The 22,537-nt window shown below is 48.2% G+C and overlaps 1 protein-coding gene across 1 annotated transcript in view; it reads right to left on the bottom strand.

The window, feature by feature from the left end:
• Positions 1-22,536, bottom strand: part of LOC141213734 (uncharacterized protein C11orf98-like) — a 36,040-nt gene extending 13,504 nt beyond the window's left edge. Inside the window, exons 1-2 of the mRNA XM_073665326.1 lie at positions 22,400-22,536; positions 10,064-10,188 (exon numbers count right to left, since the gene is read on the bottom strand). Of these exons, the coding sequence (XP_073521427.1) occupies positions 10,064-10,188; positions 22,400-22,435 (161 nt within the window). The 5' untranslated portion in view covers positions 22,436-22,536. The remainder of the gene's footprint in view (positions 1-10,063; positions 10,189-22,399) is intronic.
• Position 22,537: the final 1 nt, after the last annotated feature.

The raw sequence follows: 22,537 nt of genomic DNA, 5'->3' as shown, positions 1-22,537 counted from the left end.
GTTCCCCTGGTCAGTCCAGAGGAGCCTATGCAATTAGGAGGGACATCATTTCGGAGGAGGGGACCGGTGGTGCGCCATAAGACAGGAAGGTGTTTCTTCTGCGGGAGAAAGGGACATTTTATTGGGGGGTGTCCATCCCGTCCCTTGCAGAGTGAAGAGTCGTCGGAAAACTGTTGATCCCAGGTTGTGTGGTGGACGGCAATCTGGGAGTAGGTATTTCGTCCCTAGGTTCGTCTCAGTTTCTCGTACCGGCGGAGGTGGTGGTGGGTACGAGAACTGAGAGGATATCTGTTCTTCTGGATAGTGGGGCCGGGGCTAATCTGGTTGATGCTCGGTTTGCCCGGGTTCAAGGTATGCGATTGAGTGAGTTGGCTAAACCCATCCCCATATTCTCGATCGATGCCAGGCCTCTCGGTCAGGGAAGTTTTCTGCAAGCTGTGCATGACGTAAAACTTCAAGTGGGGGCGATACATAAAGAACTGTTATCTTGCTACGTGTTGGAGGGTCTTCCCACTCCTATAGTGTTGGGCCTTCCTTGGTTAACTAAACATAACCCGGTTATTAATTGGCAAACCAGAGAGATAAGCCAATGGAGTAAATTCTGTAATAAAAACTGCATGAACACGGTCATCGGTGCGGTTACTCCTTGGGTCTTACCTCCATTTCTGGCGGACTTTGAGGATGTATTCTCGGAGAAAGGGTGTCAGGAACTACCTCCTCATCGCGAGTATGACTGTTCTGTAAAACTGCTCCCTGAGGCCAAGTTACCTAAAGCTAGGTTGTATAACCTTTCTGGTCCTGAGAGGCAGGCCATGAAGGATTATATTTCAGAAAGTCTGGCTAAGGGGCATATTAGACCTTCATCTTCACCGGTGGCTGCGGGGTTCTTCTTTGTTAAGAAGAAAGATGGAGGCCTACGCCCTTGCCTGGATTTCCGTGAACTTAATCGGATTACGGTCCGAGATCCGTATCCACTCCCACTTATTCCCGATCTCTTTAATCAGATCGTGGGCGCCAAATGGTTCTCTAAGTTGGATCTCAGGGGGGCGTACAATCTGATTAGGATGAAGGAGGGGGATGAGTGGAAGACGGCGTTTAACACTCCGGAGGGGCATTATGAGAACCTTGTCATGCCATTCGGTCTGACTAATGCCCCGGCGGTGTTCCAACACTTTGTTAATGACATTTTTCGCCGCCTGGTGGGACAGTTTGTTGTCATATATCTGGATGATATCTTAATTTACTCGCCGGATCTGGTGTCTCATCAGGAGCACGTTAGGCAGGTGTTACAGATCTTGCGGGATAATAAACTGTATGCCAAATGGGAAAAGTGTGTGTTCGCCGTACAGGAACTCCAGTTTTTAGGCTTCCTGGTTTCAGCGTCCGGTTTTCGTATGGACCCTGGGAAAGTGCGGGCAGTTCTTGAGTGGGATCGGCCAGAGAATCTTAAGGCACTACAACGTTTCCTGGGGTTTGCTAATTATTACCGGAAGTTCATTCGTAATTTCTCGTCCATGGTTAAGCCTCTCACAGACATGGCTAAAAAGGGGACGGATTTTTCTAGGTGGTCTGACAAGGCTTGTCAAGCATTCTCCTGCTTGAAAAAATGTTTTGCCTCGGCACCCATACTCATTCAACCTGATGCGTCACAGCCATTCATTGTAGAGGTAGACGCTTCTGAGGTAGGGGTGGGAGCAGTATTGTCACAAGGTTCGTCCCCTGGTAAGTGGCATCCGTGCGCCTTTTTCTCTAAAAAATTGTCGTCCGCTGAGAGGAATTACGATGTCGGCAATAGGGAACTCTTGGCCATTAAGTTAGCTTTTGAGGAGTGGCGCCATTTTTTGGAGGGGGCAGTCCATCCGGTCACCGTCATCACCGATCACAAGAACCTGCTATATCTGGAGTCCGCGAAACGTCTGAATCCCAGACAAGCTAGGTGGTCATTGTTTTTTACCAGGTTTAATTTTGTCGTTACATATCGTCCTGGGTCAAAAAATGTAAAGGCGGATGCCTTATCTCGCAGTTTCCCTGGGGCCGGGAATACGGACGACCCGATTCCTATCCTTCAGGAGGGGGTGGTGGTTTCGGCAGTATGCTCTGAGCTGGAGGAGGAGGTATTGGAGGCTCAGGGGGACGCCCCTGTTGGACCTCCGGGGAGACTGTTTGTTCCAGATCAGTTGCGACAAAAGGTGATCGAGGCACACCATAACTCAGTTTTGGCAGGACACCCGGGGAGTAAAGCAACTGTGGATCTCCTCTCGCGTCGGTTTTGGTGGCCTAACTTACATAAGGAGGTGGTAACTTTTGTCGCGTCCTGTGGGGTTTGTGCGCGCTCTAAGACCTCACATACCCGTCCGTCTGGGGCCCTCTTACCTTTGAAGATCCCGGAGCGTCCTTGGACTCATCTGTCTATGGACTTTATTACGGACCTCCCTCCGTCTTCGGGTAAAACGGTCATACTCGTTGTAGTGGACAGGTTCAGCAAGATGGCACATTTTATCGCTCTTCCGGCTCTCCCTAATGCTAAAACTCTTGCGCAGGTGTTCATTGGGGAGATTGTGAGGCTTCACGGGGTACCCTCCGATGTGGTGTCTGATCGGGGGTCTCAGTTTGTGTCCAAGTTCTGGAAGGCGTTTTGTGCACGGCGGGGGATGCATTTGTCATTCTCATCGGCTTTTCACCCTCAGACCAATGGTCAGACGGAACGTATGAACCAGAGCTTGGAGACATATCTCCGGTGTTTTGTGTCAGAGAACCAGGAGGACTGGGCTTCTTTCTTACCTCTGGCAGAGTTTGCTCTTAATAATAGGCGGAGCGAGTCCACTGGTAAGTACCCGTTTTTTGGGGCATATGGTTTTCACCCCCAGTTTTGTACTTTCAGTAGGGGGGGGCTCTTCGGGGGTTCCTGAGGAGGAACGATTTTCCTCATCACTCGCTTCAGTATGGAGAGGGGTGCTGAAGAATCTGAATACTATGGGGAACCGATACAAACGTATGGCTGATAGGAGGAGAGTGTCTGGTCCGGACCTAAGTGTGAACGATCTGGTATGGTTGTCTACCAGGAATATTAAACTTAAGGTTCCCTCCTGGAAACTGGGTCCCAGGTTCATCGGGCCGTACAGAATCAGTTCTATTATTAATCCGGTGGCATTCCGTCTTGACCTCCCCCCTACGTTTAAAATTCACAACGTGTTCCACAGATCGTTGCTTAAGAGGTATGTGGCGCCGGTGGTACCGTCACCTTTACCTCCCCCTCCAGTGGTGGTCAATGGTAACTTGGAGTTCCAGGTATCAAGGGTCATAGATTCACGTTTTAATCGCCGGTCCCTTCAGTACCTGGTTCATTGGAAAGGGTATGGTCCTGAGGAGAGGATGTGGGTTCCTGCGTCGGATATTAACGCAGACCGATTAGTTCGGGCCTTCCACACGACTCACCCGGATAAACCTGGCCCTGAGGGTCCGGAGGCCCCTCGTAGAAGGGGGGGTACTGTCACGGGTGTGTCGCCACGAAGATCGTCACGATTACACAGCCTGACTTCTTGCAGCTGACTTTTTGGTGCTTTGTGTTTTCGGCAGTGAGGGAGTTAATTCTCTCTCTCTCTGTGCTAGACGAGGTCCAGCCTCGCCCAGCTGCAATCAATGCTGCTGTAGTGAGTCTCCTTCAAATGCCTGCTGGTCTGTTTGGGAAGTGTCGGTGAAAGCATTTCATACAGACTTACAGAGCGGATCGTGGTATTTGGAGTTTCTGAGATAAGTGTATTTGGAGTGGTTTTTCCCTTCCTCGCTTTATCATTTATCTCCTTTCCCGTTGGTGTTCCCTCTGTTGTAGTTGTGTAGTTTTTGTATGCAAGGTGTTTTGGTTTTTCCCTTGTACTGTCTCGTTCGTCTAAGTACTGTGTGTGGGCATATTATTACTTGTCCTCTTTTGTTGTGATCGGGGTCCTTCTCAGGACTAGATTACTTAGGTGCAGGGATCCTCAGGAGGTAGGGGTTACGCTGGCGGCCTGGACCTCTGTACCTTTAACAGTACCTCCAGGTTGAGGGATTAGTCAGGGCCCCAGCTTAGGGTCAGCTTAGGCCCCCTACCTCCAGTAGACAGAGACAGCGTGACATTTATACCGTTCACTCTCTTTGTAAGGGTAGTTAATGCAGTTTTTCAAAACTTAACCAGATCATATATGTCCCTCATTGTGGGCTCCCCTATTAAAGGCTCGTTAAAAGGCTCCTGTATCATGCTTTCCTGCTCCTGTCGTCCCTCTGGCCCCTCCTGTACTGCATAGTCATCCAGATCTTCTCCATCCAGTTTCTCCCCAGTCTCCTCCTCATCCTCTTTGGCCACTTCCTATGCTGCTCCGTCCACCCACGCAAATCTTTCAAGTTTAGCAGCAATTTCAAGCCACTTTATGTATGTTGCATTAGCTGCACCGGATTTCTCCACTGCCTCCTCACTGTCGGCTCCATCTTGGGCCTAGCTCCCTGCTCCCGCGTCCCTCTGCCTTCTTCTCACCATTGCCGCAGTCCTCAGTTACACCGCACGTCAGGGCTGGTTCCTGCGATCTTCTGCCACCGGCAGGGCCTGCTCCAGGTTTTTGTGGGCCCTGGGCGAAAGAGTCTCAGTACGCCCCTTTAACACATACCACGATTCATGATGCACAGATACCGCAGAGAAATATACACTGCTCAAAAAAATAAAGGGAACACTTAAACAACAGAATATAACTCAGAGTAAGTCAAACTTCTGTGAAATCAAACTGTCCACTTAGGAAGCAACATTGACTGACAATTTCACATGCTGTTGTGCAAATGGAATAGACAATAGATGGAAATTATTGGCAATTATCAAGACACCCTCATTAAAGGAGTGGTTCTGCAGGTGGGGACCACAGACCACATCTCAGTACCATTGCTTTCTGGTTGATGCTTTGGTCACTTTTGAATGTTCTTTGTGCTTTCACATTCGTGGTAGCATGAGACGGACTCTACAACCCACATAAGTTGCTCAGGTAGCGCAGCTCATCCAGGAGGGAACATCAATGCGAGCTGTGGCAAGAAGGTTTGCTGTGTCTGTCAGCGTAGTGTCCAGAGGCTGGAGGCGCTACCAGGAGACAGGACAGGGGGCCGTAGGAGGGGAACAACCCAGCAGCAGGACCCCTACCTCCGCCTTTATGCAAGGAGGAACAGGAGGAGCACTGCCAGAGCCCTGCAAAATGACCTCCAGCAGGCCATAAATGTGCATGTGTCTGCACAAACGGTTAGAAACAGACTGCATGTGGGTGGCATGAGGGCTCAACGTCCACAGATGGGGGTTGTGCTCATAGCCCAAAACCGTGCAGGACACTAGGCATTTGCCACAGAACACCAGGATTGGCAAAGTCGCCACTGGCGCCCTGTGCTCTTCACAGGTGAAAGCAGGTTCACACTGAGCTCCATGTGGCCGCCAGAGGTAGCCTGACTGCCATGAGGTACCGAGATGAGATCCTCAGACCCCTTGTGAGACCATATGCTGGTGCGGTTGGCCCTGGGTTCCTCCTAATGCAGGACAATGCCAGACCTCATGTGGCTGGAGTGTGTCAGCAGTTCCTGCAAGATGAAGGCATTGAAGCTATGGACTGGCCCGCCCGTTCCCCAGACCTGAATCCGATTTAGCACATCTGGGACATCATGTTTCGCTCCATCCACCAACGTCACGTTGCACCACAGACTGTCCAGGAGTTGGAGGATGCTTTAGTCCAGGTTTGGGAGGAGATCCCACAGGAGACCATCCACAACCTCATCAGGAGCATGCGCAGGCGTTGTAGGGAGGTCATACAGGCACGTGGAGGCCACACACAATACTGAGCCTCATTTTGACTTGTTTTAAGGACATTACATCAAGGTTGGATCAGCCTGTAGTGTGTTTTTCCACTTTAATTTTGGGGGTGACTCCAAATCCAGGCCTCCATTGGTTAATAAATTTGATTTCCATTGATGATTTTTGTGTGATTTTGTTGTGAGCACATTCAACTTTGTACAGAACAAAGTATTCAATGAGAATATTTCATTCATTCAGATCTAGGATGTGTTATTTGAGTGTTCATTTTATTTTTTTGAGCAGTGAATATACAGCACAAGGCCAAAGATTTCACTTCTTACATTACATGAGTGATATCTATTGTAAATTCTACAATATCTCAGAAACCGGCGAATCCTCGCAGCGCACAGTGCAGACCAGATAGTATAGTCCTCCATACAGTATTATGGGCCCCATATACTGCTCCATACAGAATAATGACCCCAAATAGTCCTCCGTACAGTATTATGGGCACCACATAGTCCTCAATACAGTATTATGGACCCCATATAATGCTCCATGCAGGATGTCACCTCTCCCCCCATATAATGCCCCATGGATGATGTCACCTCACCCCCAATATAATGCCCCATGCAAGATGTCACCTCTCCCCCCATATAATGCCCCAAGCAGGAGGTCACCTCTCCCCCCATATAATGGCCCATGCAGGAGGTCACCTCTCCCCCCATATAATGCCCCATGCAGGATGACACCTCTCCCCCCATATAATGGCCCATGCAGCAGGTCACCTCTCCCCCCATATAATGCCCCATGCAGGATGTCACTTGTCCCCCACCCATATAATGCCCCATGCAGAATGTCACTTGTTCCCCCCCATATAATGCCCCATGCAGGATGTCACTTGCCCCCCCCATCATATAATGCCCCATGCCTCCATACATCTAAAAAAAAAAAAAATCAAGTACTCACCTCACTTCTCCTCACCTGCTGCAGCTGCTCACTCCTCAGCGTCGCCAGCATCTTCCCGCTCTTCACTGTGACTGCTCAGGAGAGAGCGCGGTTTAAAGACGTCACCGCGCCCTCTGACCTGAGACGTCACAGTGCAGCAGCCGCGGAAGAGACCGGAGCTGCTGCGGAGGCACGGGGAGAGGTATTGTGCCGCTGGAGCCCTGAGCAAGCGGGGTGGGGGGGCGCTGACACCGCACCGCTCACGGGTCCCATAGCACGCAGGAGTGCCCGACTGTGATTGGGCCCCCCCCGCCTGCTCAGGGCCCCGGCACTTGCCCGGGTGCTGATGCCAGCCCTGGCCACCGGTACAGGGCAATATCGGTACTCTGGAGGCACTTTTAACCGGATAAAATCAGGATTACAGCCTGGGAATCCTGAAAGCAGACTGCTCATATCGAGTGCTAGGCGATGCCCGCCTCGGTTTACTGTTCTTGATAGTCTCATCAACCCCAGTAATAGAAGTCACGATTCTATCACTCACAGGGTCCTAAGGACGCTGTGAGTGACAGTCCAGCCGCCCTATAGGATCAGGGGCGTGCTGAGCTGTCAGTATTGTGAATGACAGCTATGTTGCCCAATCTGGCTGGGCCTGTATGGTTTCCTCCAGGTGTTGCCCGTTCTGGGCGATTACCTGGTCAGTAATGATTAGACCATTACCAGTTGTAGCTTAGCTCCAGAGATGTGTGTTTCCTCTGAGTTCTTATATTCTGATCTTTGTTACCTGACCTTGGATTTGCCTTTGACCATCCGTTTGCCTAGCCCCTTTGTCTTGATCCTCTACCTTCTTGGAATTCTGACCCCCGGAGTGTGACTTGACTACTCTTTTGACTCTGCCCTCTGTTTATGACGTACCCTCCTAGCTCCTAACCTCCAACTCCTTGACTTCTCCACCTCACAGCTTGTCCATGAGAAGTAACTCAGAGTCACAATAGATAGCAAATGTCCTATCGTTACATCTACCTCAGATGCTGCAGTTCTCCTCCCATTACCACACATTATCATCCTTTTCACTGTTGGCTAACTATGCAACATGAGCAGGGAAGCTATTGAGCAAGTCGGTCCACCACTTCCTCTGGAGAAACAGCTGGGGGGGTGATATCATAATGTGTATACAAAACTGCATAATATTTTTAATTGATGCAATTCGCAAATATTCTTCTTTTTGACATGCTCTATCGAGCTTTGAACAAAGAGCCTTCACGTTATAAATGAAAAGTTCTACAACTTTCTAATATGACTTGTTATTCAATGTCTTGTTATTTTCAAGTTATTAGTTTGCAGGTAGGAGAATGAGAAGACTCTTCCAGAGGAAACAAACCAGTACAGACCTAGTCCTGGTCTCAGCACAGAAGTGGATATAATTGCTGAACATCCAGTCTAGACAATGCTCTTGATCTAAACTACCTGGACTCCAGACTGAAGCAGGAAACCATCAGGGCTTCACCTGGAGAGGACACGAGTATATTCCCTTTTCGGCAGGGAGTAGCGCTGCATCTATATAGGTTTGCCGCCTCAGAATTTAAAGTACCACTCCAGCGGGGGGGTTTTCAGCGCTGGATGGGCGCTGTAAATATAAGTCCCCTGCCCCCGGTCATATACTCATCCTCCGGTCCCACGACGCCATCTTGTAACAGTAGCTTCTGACAGCCAGAAGTTACGTCACAGGCTCTCAATGAAAGTCTATGAGAGACAGCTCAAGGCCAGAACGAGGCTCTCATAGACTTGTATTGAAAAGTGACCATGAAACATTGGATCAGATGACAGATCAATTTTCGACGGAGACTGATGGGAGTGACACTGGAAAACCATGAAGGTGAGTATGAGACGGGGCAGGGGAATTATATTTAAAGTACCACTCCAGCAGTGCTTTAAGGATAAGAGTTTTTATTCACTGACTGCAAATCAGTATTTGGAAAACTGAAAAGAATTGTAAGGCTGTGTGCCCACGAAGCGTTTTTTAAGCGTTTCCGTAGTGGCAAAAACGCTGCAGAAACGCTTAAAAAACGCATGGTAGAAGGTCTGCCATGATCCCCAATGATAATCTGCATGTGCTGTGCAAATGCTGCGGAAGTTTCCGCTGCGGATTAACATTGCGGGAAAAAACGCAGCACTACCAATTATTTTGTGGAAGCGCTGCATTTTCGCCGCCATTGACTTGCATTAGACAGCATGGATTCCGCATCACTGTATATGTAAATGCGCATTCCATGCGTTCCAATGTACGGATGGTACCCGGGTGTGGAGGAGAGGAGACTCTCATCCAGACCCAGGTACCATAGTACCTGTAAAAAAAAGAATAAAATAAAAAATATAATGTTATATTTACCTTCTGACGGCACCCGCTGCGCTCGTCCTCCCATGCCGGCAGATTGCGGTGGACTGAAGGACCTGCGCCGACGTCATAGTCATGTGACGGGTCACGCGATGCTGACGTCGGCAGGTCCTTCAGTGTACCGCGATCTGCCGGCAGCCAGGACGGAGCGAATAAAGACTCCGGGGGCCATCGGAAGGTAAGTATAGATTTATTTTTTTATTTTTTACCATTCTTTCGGTCACAGTTTATAAATCCATGCCGTTTGCATGGATTTATATAGTGTGATCAAGTTGACAAGCATTTTCCAAGTGATGCTAAAATAGCTTAGAAAGAGCTTGTCAACCCGCATGCGGAAATGCAAGTGAAGAACGCTTCACATCCGCATGTCCCTGGCAGGAAAAACGCACGTACAATCCGCATGTACAATCCGCATGGGTTTTTTCTGCCAGGGGAGATGCAAAAACGCTTAGGAAAAATCCGGAGCATTTCTGCATCGTGGGCACATAGCCTCACACCAAGTTCACAGGAAAGTTTCTGAACTGCTCGTTTATACAGCAACCAGGGCTGTGGAGTCAGTAAGCCAAACTGACTCAGACTCCTCAATTTCCCTGACTTCCGACTCCCAACTCCACAGAACTGCTTCACTACTGAGCTTGTACATAAAGTGCAGCACAGATTCATCTCAACTAAAAGCCGAGGTCCTTAGATCAGGAACAGAACAGCCATTTATAGGACATTTCATAATTTTCCCAAATTCTTATGAAAACATTAAGAGCACATCCTGAACTGAACCCAATTTATTATATATTTTAGGAGTCGGAATCGGTCCATTTTATACCGACTCCACCAAAATGAACACAGACTCCGACTCCACAGCCCTGACAGCAATTACGTTATATTTTGTTTAAATTAGGACAACACATAGATTTCCAAAATTTTTTGCAACTCACCTTCTCTTCCTTAAGTGATGAACGGTTATTAGCTCTTTGTCCACCACAGCTCCAACTATTTTATGCTTCTTCCGTTTCTCCCGAGTAATTAAACGACGGCGTTTCAAGATACTTTTTTGCAAGTCCTGTTGTGGAAAAGCATAGTGAATATTACGCCTGGTAACAATTTTAAAGGGCTTGTCTACTAATGGACAACCCCCTGTTAATGTAATGGGCCAGGAGGAAGAGGAAAAAAATAAATAATACAAAGATACATATATATATATATATATATATATATATATATATATATATATATATATATATATATATATATATATATATATATATATATATATATATATATATATATATATATATATATATATATATATATATATATAATGCTCTTCTGGAATAATCGCTGCATCCCCTGGCAGTCTGATGGCACTGACCTCTTACAGGAACGTCACATGTGCCACTGCCAGATGTTGATGACGGGAGATTGGGGAGGATGCAGTGCAAAGTATGGAGGAGCACCACCAGTCCAGGAGGTGAGCTTGTTTTTTTTAACTGTCATGGGTCCATTATTAGGAGTTGTTCAGTAGTAGACCACCCCTTATATAATAAAAAAAAAAAAAAAAAAAAGAACCGGCCTCCCCACTCCTCTACTCGATGTGTACCTGTACCTCAAAAGTTTCCTTATACATGCTGTTCAGCTCTATGTGGACTTCAACTGAGCTCTCAATCTAGTCCTTTCATTCTATTGATCAGTATTGGCCCAATTGATGAGACAGTTATGTGATCACCAGTTCTAGAGAACACTTGAAATTCAGTGTCTCTCGGGCTCTGTGCCCACGAGGAGTTTTTGACGCTGCATATTTTCGCTGCATCAAAAACGCAGCGTCTCACAGTTCCAACAAAGTGGATGTGATTTATAGAAATCTCCTGCTCACTGTGCTTTTTTCTTTTTATTATTACTCAGCGTAAACTGACCTGCGGTGCGAGTTTCAAATCCGCAGCATGTCACTTTCTCTTGCCGATACGCTGAGTTTTATGTGCGGATTTTTCCCATAGACTTGTATTAGGTGCAGAAAATGCACAAGTAAAAACAACATGTAACCCACACATGACTGTATCGATAAGATACCAGAAAGAATAAAAAACAAAGCAGATTTTTTAAAACATGACATATCATATAGAGGCAAAAACCACAGCCTCAAAAATTGATAAAAAACGCAAGTCACCTAATTTACTTAAAGGGGTTGTCCAGTCTAAATTGATAAGTCTGCAGTCACTCTGTGTGACTGCAGACTCATGAATCCCCCCAGCGCACACACTGTGCAATGCGAGGATTCGCTGGCTTCTGAGCCTGGACCGGAGGGTATGTATGAGTTATACATATTCCAGGCCAAAGCAAGTCTAGTGGGCGGGGCCTCACACCAAACACTAGTCGACCACGCCCACTTCAGGGCCCTGTCACTATAGGATGCGTGGCCTTGCTCAATACAAGTGCATGGAACGAAGCCACGCCCATTAGAAGGACTCCGGTCGTATGTAAAACTCATACATACCCTCCATTCCCGGGACTGAAACTGGTAAATCCCTGCAGCGCACAGTGCGTACGCTGAGGAAATTCATAAGTCTGCAGTCACACAGAATAACTGCAGACTTATCAGTTTGGACCAGACAACCCCTTTAATAGATGCAGAAAATCTGCAACATCAAAAACTCACCAAAAGCTCATCGTGGGAACGTAGCATAAATAGTTTATGAAAATGGATTTTCATTGGGATATTCCCGGTAATCATAACTTTTTTTTTCTCTTGATGGAGAAGTGTGAGGCTGGGGACACAACCAATTTTCTCTCATCCAACAAAATCGGTCCGATTATGCTAATCACACTCATCAACGTGTCATCAGAGTGTGAGCAGATTGTCTTGGATGCGGAGAAGGAAAAAACATTTCTCCATTCTGTCAGTCTGTGAAAATTAAGACGGCCCTCAGATGTCATCCCAGGGTGGTCCGATTTTCTTGACAGATGCATTGACTTGCATGGCCGAGGGAAATCTGATTTACAGATGCAAACTGTGCACGCTGCAACATTTTGTAAAAAATCTGACATGTGCACGCAGTGCTGTGGAGTCGGTAAGAAAAACCTCCTACTTCTCAATTTCCCTGACTTCCGACTCCACAGCCCGGCCTCACTACTGCACATGTACATAAAGGGCAGCACAGATTCATCTCAACTAAAAGCCGAGATCCTTAAATCAGGAACAGAACAGACATTTATAGGACATGCCATACTTTTCCCAAATTCTTATGAAAACATTCACAGCACATCCTGCATTGCACTAGTGTACCCAATTTATCATATATATCTTAGGAGTCGGTCCATTTTATACCGACTCCAAAAAAGTGGACACCGACTCCGACTCCACAGCCCTGTAACGGCCCCATAGACTAAAATTGATCCAAGCGCGATCTTTTGTTTCGTCAGATCACACTCAGACCAAAAATAATAAGGCCGTCTCCTGGGCTGAAAGGAATCACGTTAGGATAGGTTCCTAGCATAAGAAGCTTGTCTTGTCGTTGGCTGCGGGGCATACATGAATTGGCCAAATTAAGTGCTAAGAATCTTCATTTTTTTCCTATTTTCTAGAGCCTTAATGCAATTCAAATTTCATATATTTCATGTTTACATGCTTTAGCGTTAAAAAAAAATACACTGTGCAACTTTGTTAGTTATATATGGAGATGGCTATGTGGCACCACAGGTCTTGTCGCCACAGTGGCAGCAATGTCATGTCTGAGAGCAGGTGGGAGGTTCCCTGGTTGGGGACAATTAGCATGCAGCACCTCCTGCCTCAGTCCAGGGAGGGGAGAAACCAGCCCTTTATAAACTGGATCTGGAGCGGGGTTAGAGAGACCATCCAGAGTCCAGTGAAGCCAGACACAAGTTCCAGTCTAGTTCCAGAGACAGGGACAGGTCAGCAGCAGGCTGAGGAGTCCCTGTAGGCAGAGGAGGAACACGAGGCCAGGAGGGGAACTAGCAGAGTTCGTCCTGACCAGAGACTTACTAAGCCGGACACTGGAGTCCGAGGCTGTGAGGGTTATAAGCCCAGCAGCAGAAAACCACCACGCAGGGGACTTCAAGTCCTCTGGCCCAAGGAAGCCGGGAGGCTCAGCCACACGAGAGGGACCACTACTGCCCTGGAGGGGTGAGAAGCACAGAAGGCCCGAGTCGCCAGTCATACGGGTGAGTACAACACGGTACACTCAGGGACGTGGGCTAGCCAAGAAAGAGTGGTCAGCACGGTAGGCCTACAAACTTCCCCTGACCAGCAGGATTTCCCAGCTGCTCTCAGACTGACCAGGCCTCCATTGTTAACCTGTATTCCGGACGGGTCCTTTAATAACACCAACAGTAAAGACCCTGACTTGCATGACAGACTCCGTGTGGTTACTGCTGCTCCCGCGCACCATCACGACCAAAATCCCTATACACTGCCCTGAGGCTACACTCCTCCCGTGGGGAGTTGTACTACACTCTGCTGCACCCACAACACCAGCCTCAGCGGTCTGCCCTGCAGCGGCGGTTCATCCTGACCGCAATCCACGGGTGGTGTAGTTGGACATTCAGCATACAGACTGCCATTTAGTTTGAGCACCCTGAGCCATGGACCGGTTCACCGCCACGCGGAGACTACAACCCCCAGCATCCCACAAAAGGCCCGGTTCCGGGTTCCCCACACGGCCCAGGGGGCGCATCAGCTACTCTTAGTATGCACCTGTTCAGACCATTGTTCTGCTTGGAGGTGACAGTCAGTCTTTTGTTATTTGGATTTTTTATTGGCACCTTTTTGGGGTACATAACATGTTATTGTTTAACCTACATCATACAGGCAGCACGGTTTTGTTAAAAAAAAAAACAAAACACAAAACACTTCTCTGGGAGCGCCATATTCTGAGTCATAACTTTTTTACTTTTTCAACGGCTGTCGGAAAACTATTTTTCTTTTTTTTTTGCACACGTTTTCATGGGCACCAACATTTTGAACGCTTCTCATTCCAGTTTTCAGGAAGCAGCAGGAACAATAAACAGAATTCTGCTATTTTTTTTTTAGCTATGGAGTGAAGACTTCCTAAATCTACTGAGCAGATTATAGTATGTCATAATTAGAGAATTCTAATGATGTGATATATACATACAGTACAGACCAAAAGTTTGGACACACCTTCTCATTTAAAGATTTTTCTGTATTTTCATGACTATGAAAATTGTACATTCACACTGAAGGCATCAAAACTATGAATTAACACATGTGGAATTATATACTTAACAAAAAAGTGTGAAACAACTGAAAATATGTCTTATATTCTAGGTTCTTCAAAGTAGCCACCTTTTGCTTTGATCACTCTTGGCATTCTCTTGATGAGCTTCAAGAGGTAGTCACCGGAAATAGTCTTCCAACAATCTTGAAGGAGTTCCCAGAGATACTTAGCACTTGTTGGCACTTTTGCCTTCACTCATTAAAATCTTTAAATGAGAAGGTGTTAGGCATCAGGCTGTTGCTGGATTCTAAATGGGTCAAAGAGCCTTCTGTGGTCTCCCATTGTGGTCCAGCCAGGGCTGATGCTGCTCAGCATCGTCGTCAGCCCCAACACCTAGCTGGTCCACGATATGTACAGATGGTCTCTCGGGTATTTGTGCCTAGCAATGTTAAGCATAGGTTGCTGAGGGAGACAGGGCTGTTGGAGCCTAAGTCCAGGATGCTCCGTAGTGAGCATGTCCGTGACCTGGCGGACCGTGATTGGTGGTTTGGCAACCACCTGATCCGGTGACCTGGCACCGCCTGATTGGTCGCGGGTGACGCCACCAATGGTGCGACGGTGGGCAGGGCTTAGTCTTTAAAAGGCCCGCCCACAAACATGGCGGCGCGCTCTGATCATTGAGCAAGTGATGCTGTTGTGTGGACGACTGTGTTCCACGTAGTTTCTATAGGCAGGCTAGTGGAAATAGGCAGGTAGCTCAGTCTTGCAGTCTGGCTCTGCGAAAGGGGTCGCCTAACACCCCGAGCAGCCTGCAGACGTCCTGTCCACTGCTATCGCCTGTCAGCCACGTGGAGTAATACCCTTCAGTCCGGTAGCACGCCAGCTGAAGGCACGTGTACCCGTGGGCGTAGTCACACACGCATCCTAGCGCCGCCCGTGTAGTCCCTGTGTAGATAACAGGGCTACAGCTACTTCCCCGGTCGCGCATCTCCCGTGCAGTTAACGGAGATAGAGCGGACCGCTATACCCGTTCCTGTGTGCAGTAACACGGAAGGGTTTATTATTTAAGTTGGTTGCTTTCCTTTTCACCCGGAAAGTGTTCGGCAGCAGTCCACCAGGCTGCATCGCGGACCCCGGGGTCGGTTGCGTTCCATTATAATAAAGTTGTCTGCAACCGCCCTCCTAACAGTATCAGAGCGCCAGGGTCTTGCCGAACATGGCCGACAACCAGCAACTGCTGCAATATATACAGCGAATTGAGGCCAGACTTAAGTCTCTTGAACAAGGTGTCCCGGTAGCTGATATCACTGCAGTAGCTACCCAGGCGGCTTCTCTAGCAGCCAATATTATTAACTCGGCTGCGGTGAATAATGCGACCACTGCAAGTGCTCCATTACACCATTTTGCTCTCCCGGAAAAATTTTCTGGGGACAGTAAATTTTGCAGGGGTGATGGAGGCACGGTTCCCCTCCGAAATATCTCTCGCAAACCGAATTGATTTGCGTCATGCAGAAAACAGGTTAGAGCTGGAGGTCGCCAAACCTCAGTATCGTTTGGCATCAACCTTCTCTAGACCAATTTCCGAACTCGCGACTCCCGACCCGGAGCCTGAGGCTATGGATATATCCCGGACTGATTCTAGTCTCTCTCGTTCCCGACCTGCACATCTCTTGGAGTACCCCGCAAATAAGGGTTCCAAGCAGTCGGGAAAACGAGTAGGTCTTACCACCGTTGGAGGAGGTGTATTAGATTCTGGGACTTCTTCCTCCAAATTGTTATATAATGTGACATTGTCCTTTGGTACATGTGCAGTTACTGCCAAGGCGTGGGTGGACTCTGGTGCTGATGGCAATTTTTTGTCATCTGCGTTTGCCCAGAGGCACGCCATCGCTATAGAGTTACTGTCAAGACCAATGAATATCAGTGTAGTCAATGGTTCACTCCTGGACACGCAAATCACCCACCAGTCGATTCCCCTCACCATGTCATTTCCTCAGGGCCACCGGAAGGTCATCTCCTTTCTTATTATTCGCGGTGGATTAGACAAGGTGTTATTGGGTCTCCCCTGGCTACGTTGTCATACTCCACACATTGACTGGAATAAGGGGAGAATTTCTTCCTGGAATGAGAATTGTGCGTCTCAGTGTATGGTCACAGTCACCCGGAGGGTAGTCTCTGATCCCTCTACCGTTGTGGCTTCCGGTACAGATTCTTAGTCTGTCCCCAGAACCCGGGCCTTGTCAGACTATGTCAAAAAGAACTCTCAGGTAGAGAGGGTCGCTGCAGTGTCCTCTAACCAGGTTCCGTCAGGGAGAACGTTTGTTTCCCCTAATATACAAAATATGGTGCTCTCCTGGGCTCATGCCTCTAAGATCGGAGCTTATCTGGGGGTCAAACGTACCACTAACTCCCTTCAACGGTCCTATTGGTGGCGCCAGGATGTCAAGGACTTTGTTCTCACGTGTCCCGTCTGTGCGAGAGATAAATCTTTCCGTCATAGTCCGGCTGGTCTTCTCCATCTGTCACCCGTGACGAACTCCACACATAGAGAGTCGGTTGTCACTTCTCGTCGTCCTGCCTCCGTATGCTATCCGGGCGACAGAGTGTGGCTCACGGCTCGCAATACTAAAGTACGCGGTGAGTCTGCTAAGTTTGCCCCCCGCTTTAAAAAAGGATACCCTGTACACCAGAGGGGTCACAGTTCTGAGAATCTTCTCTGTGACCCGGTGGACCACATTCATGCTCCCCTGCTCGTTGAGGAAAATGAGCATCAAGTGGAGGGGGATGTTAGAAGGGGGGATAATGTTAGGCGTCGGGCTGTTGCTGGATTCAAAATGGGTCCAGAGTAGTGTTGAGCATTCCGATACTGAAATATCGGGTATCGACCGATATTCGCGGTATCGGAGTTCCGATACTGAGTTAAGATACTTTTAGAATATCGAATACCGGAATCGGAAGTTCCCATAATGCCTGCGCTCTGCAGTGTCTCTGAAGAATGACAAGCTGGATGGCAGCACTCAGCTTACTGTACTTGTCATTTAGTGTAAAGGATTTATTAAAAAAAATAATAATGTTTTCATGCACCGTCTCTTTAAAAAAGCCGGCCGGCAATTCAGCAGCAGTACCCGACAATTTAGAATAGAAAGAATAGAGCATCACACATAGATTAGATATAGAAACATGTCAGTCACATATATAAGAAGTACAGTGATAGTGTTGATTACTGTACTTGTCATTTAGTGTTAAAATAAAAGATTAAAAAAAAATTGGCGTGGGGTTCCCCGTAATTTTAGGCTCTAGCGGAGGTTAAGCAGACGGCTGGGGCAGATGTTTGAAGCCTGGGAAGGGGGTAATACCCACGGAGCTTCCCAGGCTACTAATATCAGCCCCCAGCTGAATACCTAGCCTTTACTAGCTATTAAAATGGGGGACCCCCCCCAAAAGAAATGACGTGGGGTCCCCCCTATTTTAATAGCTAGCAAAGGCTAGGCAGACAGCTGGGGGCTGATATTAATAGCCCAGGAAGGGAGCCATGAATATTGGCCCCCTCCCAGGCTAGAAACACCAGCCGTCAGCCGCCCCAGAAATGGCGCATTCATAGGATGCGCCAATTCTGGCACTTAGCCTCGCTCTTCCCACTTCCCTGTAGCGGTGGCAGTGGAGTAATAGGGCTGGGGTTGATGTCAGCTTATAATGCCAGCTGACATCAAGCCCAGGTTAGTAATGGAGAGGCGTCTATAAAACACCCCCATTACTAACCCCATAGTCAAAGTAAAAAAAAACAAAACACAAACACCCAGAATAAAGTCCTTTAATTGAAATAAACACACAATTTTTTAATGTTCTAAATTAAACCATACTGACCATCACGCCCATTCCAGCTGAAGCCAATGTCTTCTGCAATAAAAGTAAAATAATAAAGCAACATCATCCTTACCTTTCCATGCTTCCCACGACAGCTTCAGCTCTGCTACATTGACATGACAGACTGGATCGCAACAGAACGCTGCCATCCAGCTTGCCATGCCGCAGAGACTGAGAAGCGCAGGCATGCTTGCGCTCCTCAGTGTCTCGCTGTGACGGCATAAAGATGAGCCGAGTTCATGTCCAATGAACTCAGCTCACCTCATGCACGTCACAGACAGCGTGGGAAAATTCTCCAGCTCAAGCGCTGAGAGCAGGAGAATTTTCCCACGCTGTCAGTGACGTGCATGGTATGGTTTAATTTAGAACAATAAAGAATTGTGTCTTTATTTCAATTAAAGGACTTTATTCTGGGTGTTTGTGTTTTTTTTTTAACTTTGACTATGGGGTTAGTAATGGGGGTGTTTTATAGACGCCTCTCCATTACTAACCTGGGCTTGATGTCAGCTGGCATTATAAGCTGACATCAACCCCAACTCTATTACCCACTGCCACCGCTATAGGGCAGTGGGAAGAGCGAGGCTAAGTGCCAGAATTGGCACATCCTATGGATGCGCCATTTCTGGGGCGGCTGACGGCTGGTGTTTCTAGCCTGGGAGGGGGCCAATATTCATGGCACCCTTCCTGGGCTATTAATATCAGCCCCCAGCTGTCTGCCTAGCTTTTGCTAGCTATTAAAATAGGGGGTCCCCCATTTTAATAGCTAGTAAAGGCTAGGTATTCAGCTGGGGGCTGATATTAGTAGCCTGGGAAGCTCCGTGGGTATTACCCCCTTCCCAGGCTTCAAACATCTGCCCCAGCCCAAGCTGTCTGCTTAACCTCCGCTAGAGCCTAAAGTTACCGGGAACCCCAAGCCAATTTTTTTTTTAATAAATCCTTTATTTTAACACTAAATGACAAGTACAGTAATCAACACTATCACTGTACTTCTTATATATGTGACTGACATGTTTCTATCTATCTAATCTATGTGTGATGTTCTATTCTTTCTGTTCTAAATTGTCAGGTACCGGCGTATACCGCTGCTGAATTGCCGGCTTTTCATGTAATACATTCTACATTATTCTTAGTTGTTTTCCTTCATGTAGAATTAACCTACAAGGAAAGAAAGGGTTTATTTTTATTCCAATATTTGTGTCCCATTGACTGGCCTTTGTTTCCGGTATCGGAATCGGCGATATCCGATACTTTTTAGGTATCGGTCCGATCCAATATTTCCCGATATCGGAAGGCATCGCTCAACACTAGTCCAGAGCCTTCTGTGGTCTCCCATTTTGGTCCAGCCAGGGCTGATGCTGCTCAGCATCGTCGTTAGCCCCAACGCCTAGCTGGTCCACGAGATGTACAGATTGTCTCTCGGGTATTTGTGCCTAGCAATGTTAAGCATAGGTTGCTGAGGGAGACAGGGCTGTTGGAGCCTAAGTCCAGGATTCTCCGTACTGAGCATGTCCGTGACCTGGCGGGACCGTGATTGGTGGTTTGGCAACCACCTGATCCGGTGACCTGGCACCGCCTGATTGGTCGCGGGTGACGCCACCAATGGTGTGACGGTGGGCAGGGCTTAGTCTTTAAAAGGCCCGCCCACAAACATGGCGGCGCGCTCTGATCATTGAGCAAGTGATGCTGTTGTGTGGACGACTGTGTTCCACGTAGTTTCTATAGGCAGGCTAGTGGAAATAGGCAGGTAGCTCCGTCTTGCAGTCTGGCTCTGCCAAAGGGGTCGCCTAACACCCTGAGCAGCCTGCAGACGTCCTGTCCACAACTATCGCCTGTCAGCCACGTGGAGTAATACCCTTCAGTCTGGTAGCACGTCGGCTGGAGGCACGTGTGCCCGTTGGCGTAGTCACACACGCATCCTAGTGCCGCCAGTGTAGTCCATGTGTAGTTAACAGGGCTACAGCTACTTCCCCGGTCGCGCATCTCCCGTGCAGTTAACGGAGATAGAGCGAACCGCTATACCCGTTCCTGTGTGCAGTAACACGGAAGGGTTTATCACTTAAGTTGGTTGCTTTCCTTTTCACCCGGAAAGTGTTCGGCAGCAGTCCACCAGGCTGCATCGCGGACCCCGGGGTCGGTTGCGTTCCATTATAATAAAGTTGTCTGCAACCGCCCTCCTAACAGAAGGTGTGTCCAAACTTTTGGTCTGTACTGTATATATCACATATATAAAATCTATTATATATTCATATACAGATATGATATATATATATAATCGTTTATATATATACTAGATGGAGGCCCGATGCTATCGCATCGGGAGGGCGGTAATGTCACGATGGGGGCAGGCTTTGCAGCGTTGAGAATCTCTCCCCCCCCCCTCCCATGTGCTCACCCACCTATCCACTCTCTCTTTCCCCCATGTGCTGACTTCTCCCGTCTGTGCCCTCTTCTGTGACCTGTCTACCCCATGTGCTCTCTCCCTCTTGTCTGCTGTCTCTCTCCTTCCTGTGCTGTGTTCTCCCCTCATGTGCCATCCCATTTGAGCTGTCTCCCCCCTGTGCACTGTCTCTCTCCCACATGATCTCTTCTTTGACCTGTCTACCCCATGTGCTCTCCCCCTTGTCTGCTCTCTATCTCTCCACCCCTGTGCTGTCTTCTTCCCTCATGTGTTCTCTCGTTTGAGCTGTCCCCCCCCCCGTGTCCTCTTTCTTTCCTATGTGTAGTTACCCCTCCCATTGTGTTAAAATGAAAGCAAAGTAGGTAAAGGGAACATTTTATTAACATGGAAAAATTTATGACAAAGGTGCTTTCATTTACATTGTATCCACATAAGGACAAAACGTACATACGGCGTATACAGTGTGTGTGTGGGGGGTGCGTCCAGAGTATACAGTGTGTGTGTGTGTGTGGGGGGGTGCGTCCGGTGTATACAGTGTGTGTGTGTGGGGGGGTGCGCACGGCGTATACAGTGTGTGTGTGTGTGTGTGTGTGGGGTGCGCACGGCGTATACAGTGTGTGTGTGTGTGGGGGGGTGCGTCCGGCGTATACAGTGTGTGTGTGGGGGGGTGCGCACGGCGTATACAGTGTGTGTGTGGGGGGGGGGGGGTGCGCACGGCGTATACAGTGTGTGTGTGTGGGGGGGTGCGCACGGCGAATACAGTGTGTGTGGGGTGCGCACGGCGTATACAGTGTGTGTGTGTGTGTATACGGCGTATACAGTGTGCGCGTGTGTATACGGCGTATACAGTGTGCGTATACGGCATATACAGTGTGTGCGTGTGTGTATACGGCGTATACAGTGTGCGCGTGTGTATACGGATGTGTGCGCGTGTGTATACGGCGTATACAGTGTGCGTGTGTGTATACGGCGTATACAGTGTGCGCGTGTGTGTGTGTACGGCGTATACAGTGTGCGCGTGTGTGTACGGCATATACAGTGTGTGCGTGTGTGTGTGTTGCGTACGGCGTATACAGTGTGCGCGTGTGTACAGCGTATACAGTGTGTGCGTGTGTGTACGGCGTATACAGTGTGTGCGTGTGTGTACGGCGTATACAGTGTGTACGGCGTATACAGTGTGTGCGTGTGTGTGTACGGCGTATACAGTGTGTGCGTGTGTGTACGGCGTATACAGTGTGTGCGTGTGTGTACGGCGTATACAGTGTGTGCGTGTGTGTGTGTTGCGTACGGCGTATACAGTGTGTGTGTTGCGTACGGCGTATACAGTGTGTGTGTTGCGTACGGCGTATACAGTGTGTGTGTATGGTGCTGCGAAGGTGTTCCGGTTTCCATATTGAGACACCCATCACTTGGGTGTCCCAATATGGCGGTCGGTGAACTTCCGCCGCTTGGAATTCTGGGATCCGGACACATTTGATGTGAAGACATTACAAGGTAAGTATATTAAAATATATATATTATATATACACACACATATATAATATCTAATATACTTACATAATAAAACCCTTTTAAGGTGAAAAAAAGCTTTCTGTGAATAGATCTACGAAAGAAAGTGCATTAAAGCAAAAGCCGCCAACCAGATTGTGGCTTTTTAATTTTCCAAACGCTAATGCAAAATGACAACTAGTTCCTGATTGGCTGCTATAAGGATAACTCCTCCATTTCCCCTTGCTCTTGTTTGGGCAACTCTCCCGCCCAAAGCTTTACTGCTGTCGCAGATATCAATGTGTACTAAGAAAATATCGAGATGTTCATACCGTTTTCGGCCGGTTGATCTTTCCCCCAGGAGCCATGCTGCCGTCACGTGTGCGTTGCTTGCGGGACAACTTCCGTTTTTTTCTGCGTTCCGAGACTCAGTTTCGATAGCCAATCACGGGTCAGTAAGTGGGCGGGTC

The sequence above is a fragment of the Phyllobates terribilis genome, unplaced genomic scaffold, assembly GCF_046119375.1.
Source record: "Phyllobates terribilis strain yellow unplaced genomic scaffold, ASM4611937v1 Scaffold_211__1_contigs__length_3443825, whole genome shotgun sequence".
In the NCBI taxonomy this organism is placed as follows: domain Eukaryota; kingdom Metazoa; phylum Chordata; class Amphibia; order Anura; family Dendrobatidae; genus Phyllobates; species Phyllobates terribilis.
This window is presented reverse-complemented; position numbering and strand designations above follow the sequence as displayed.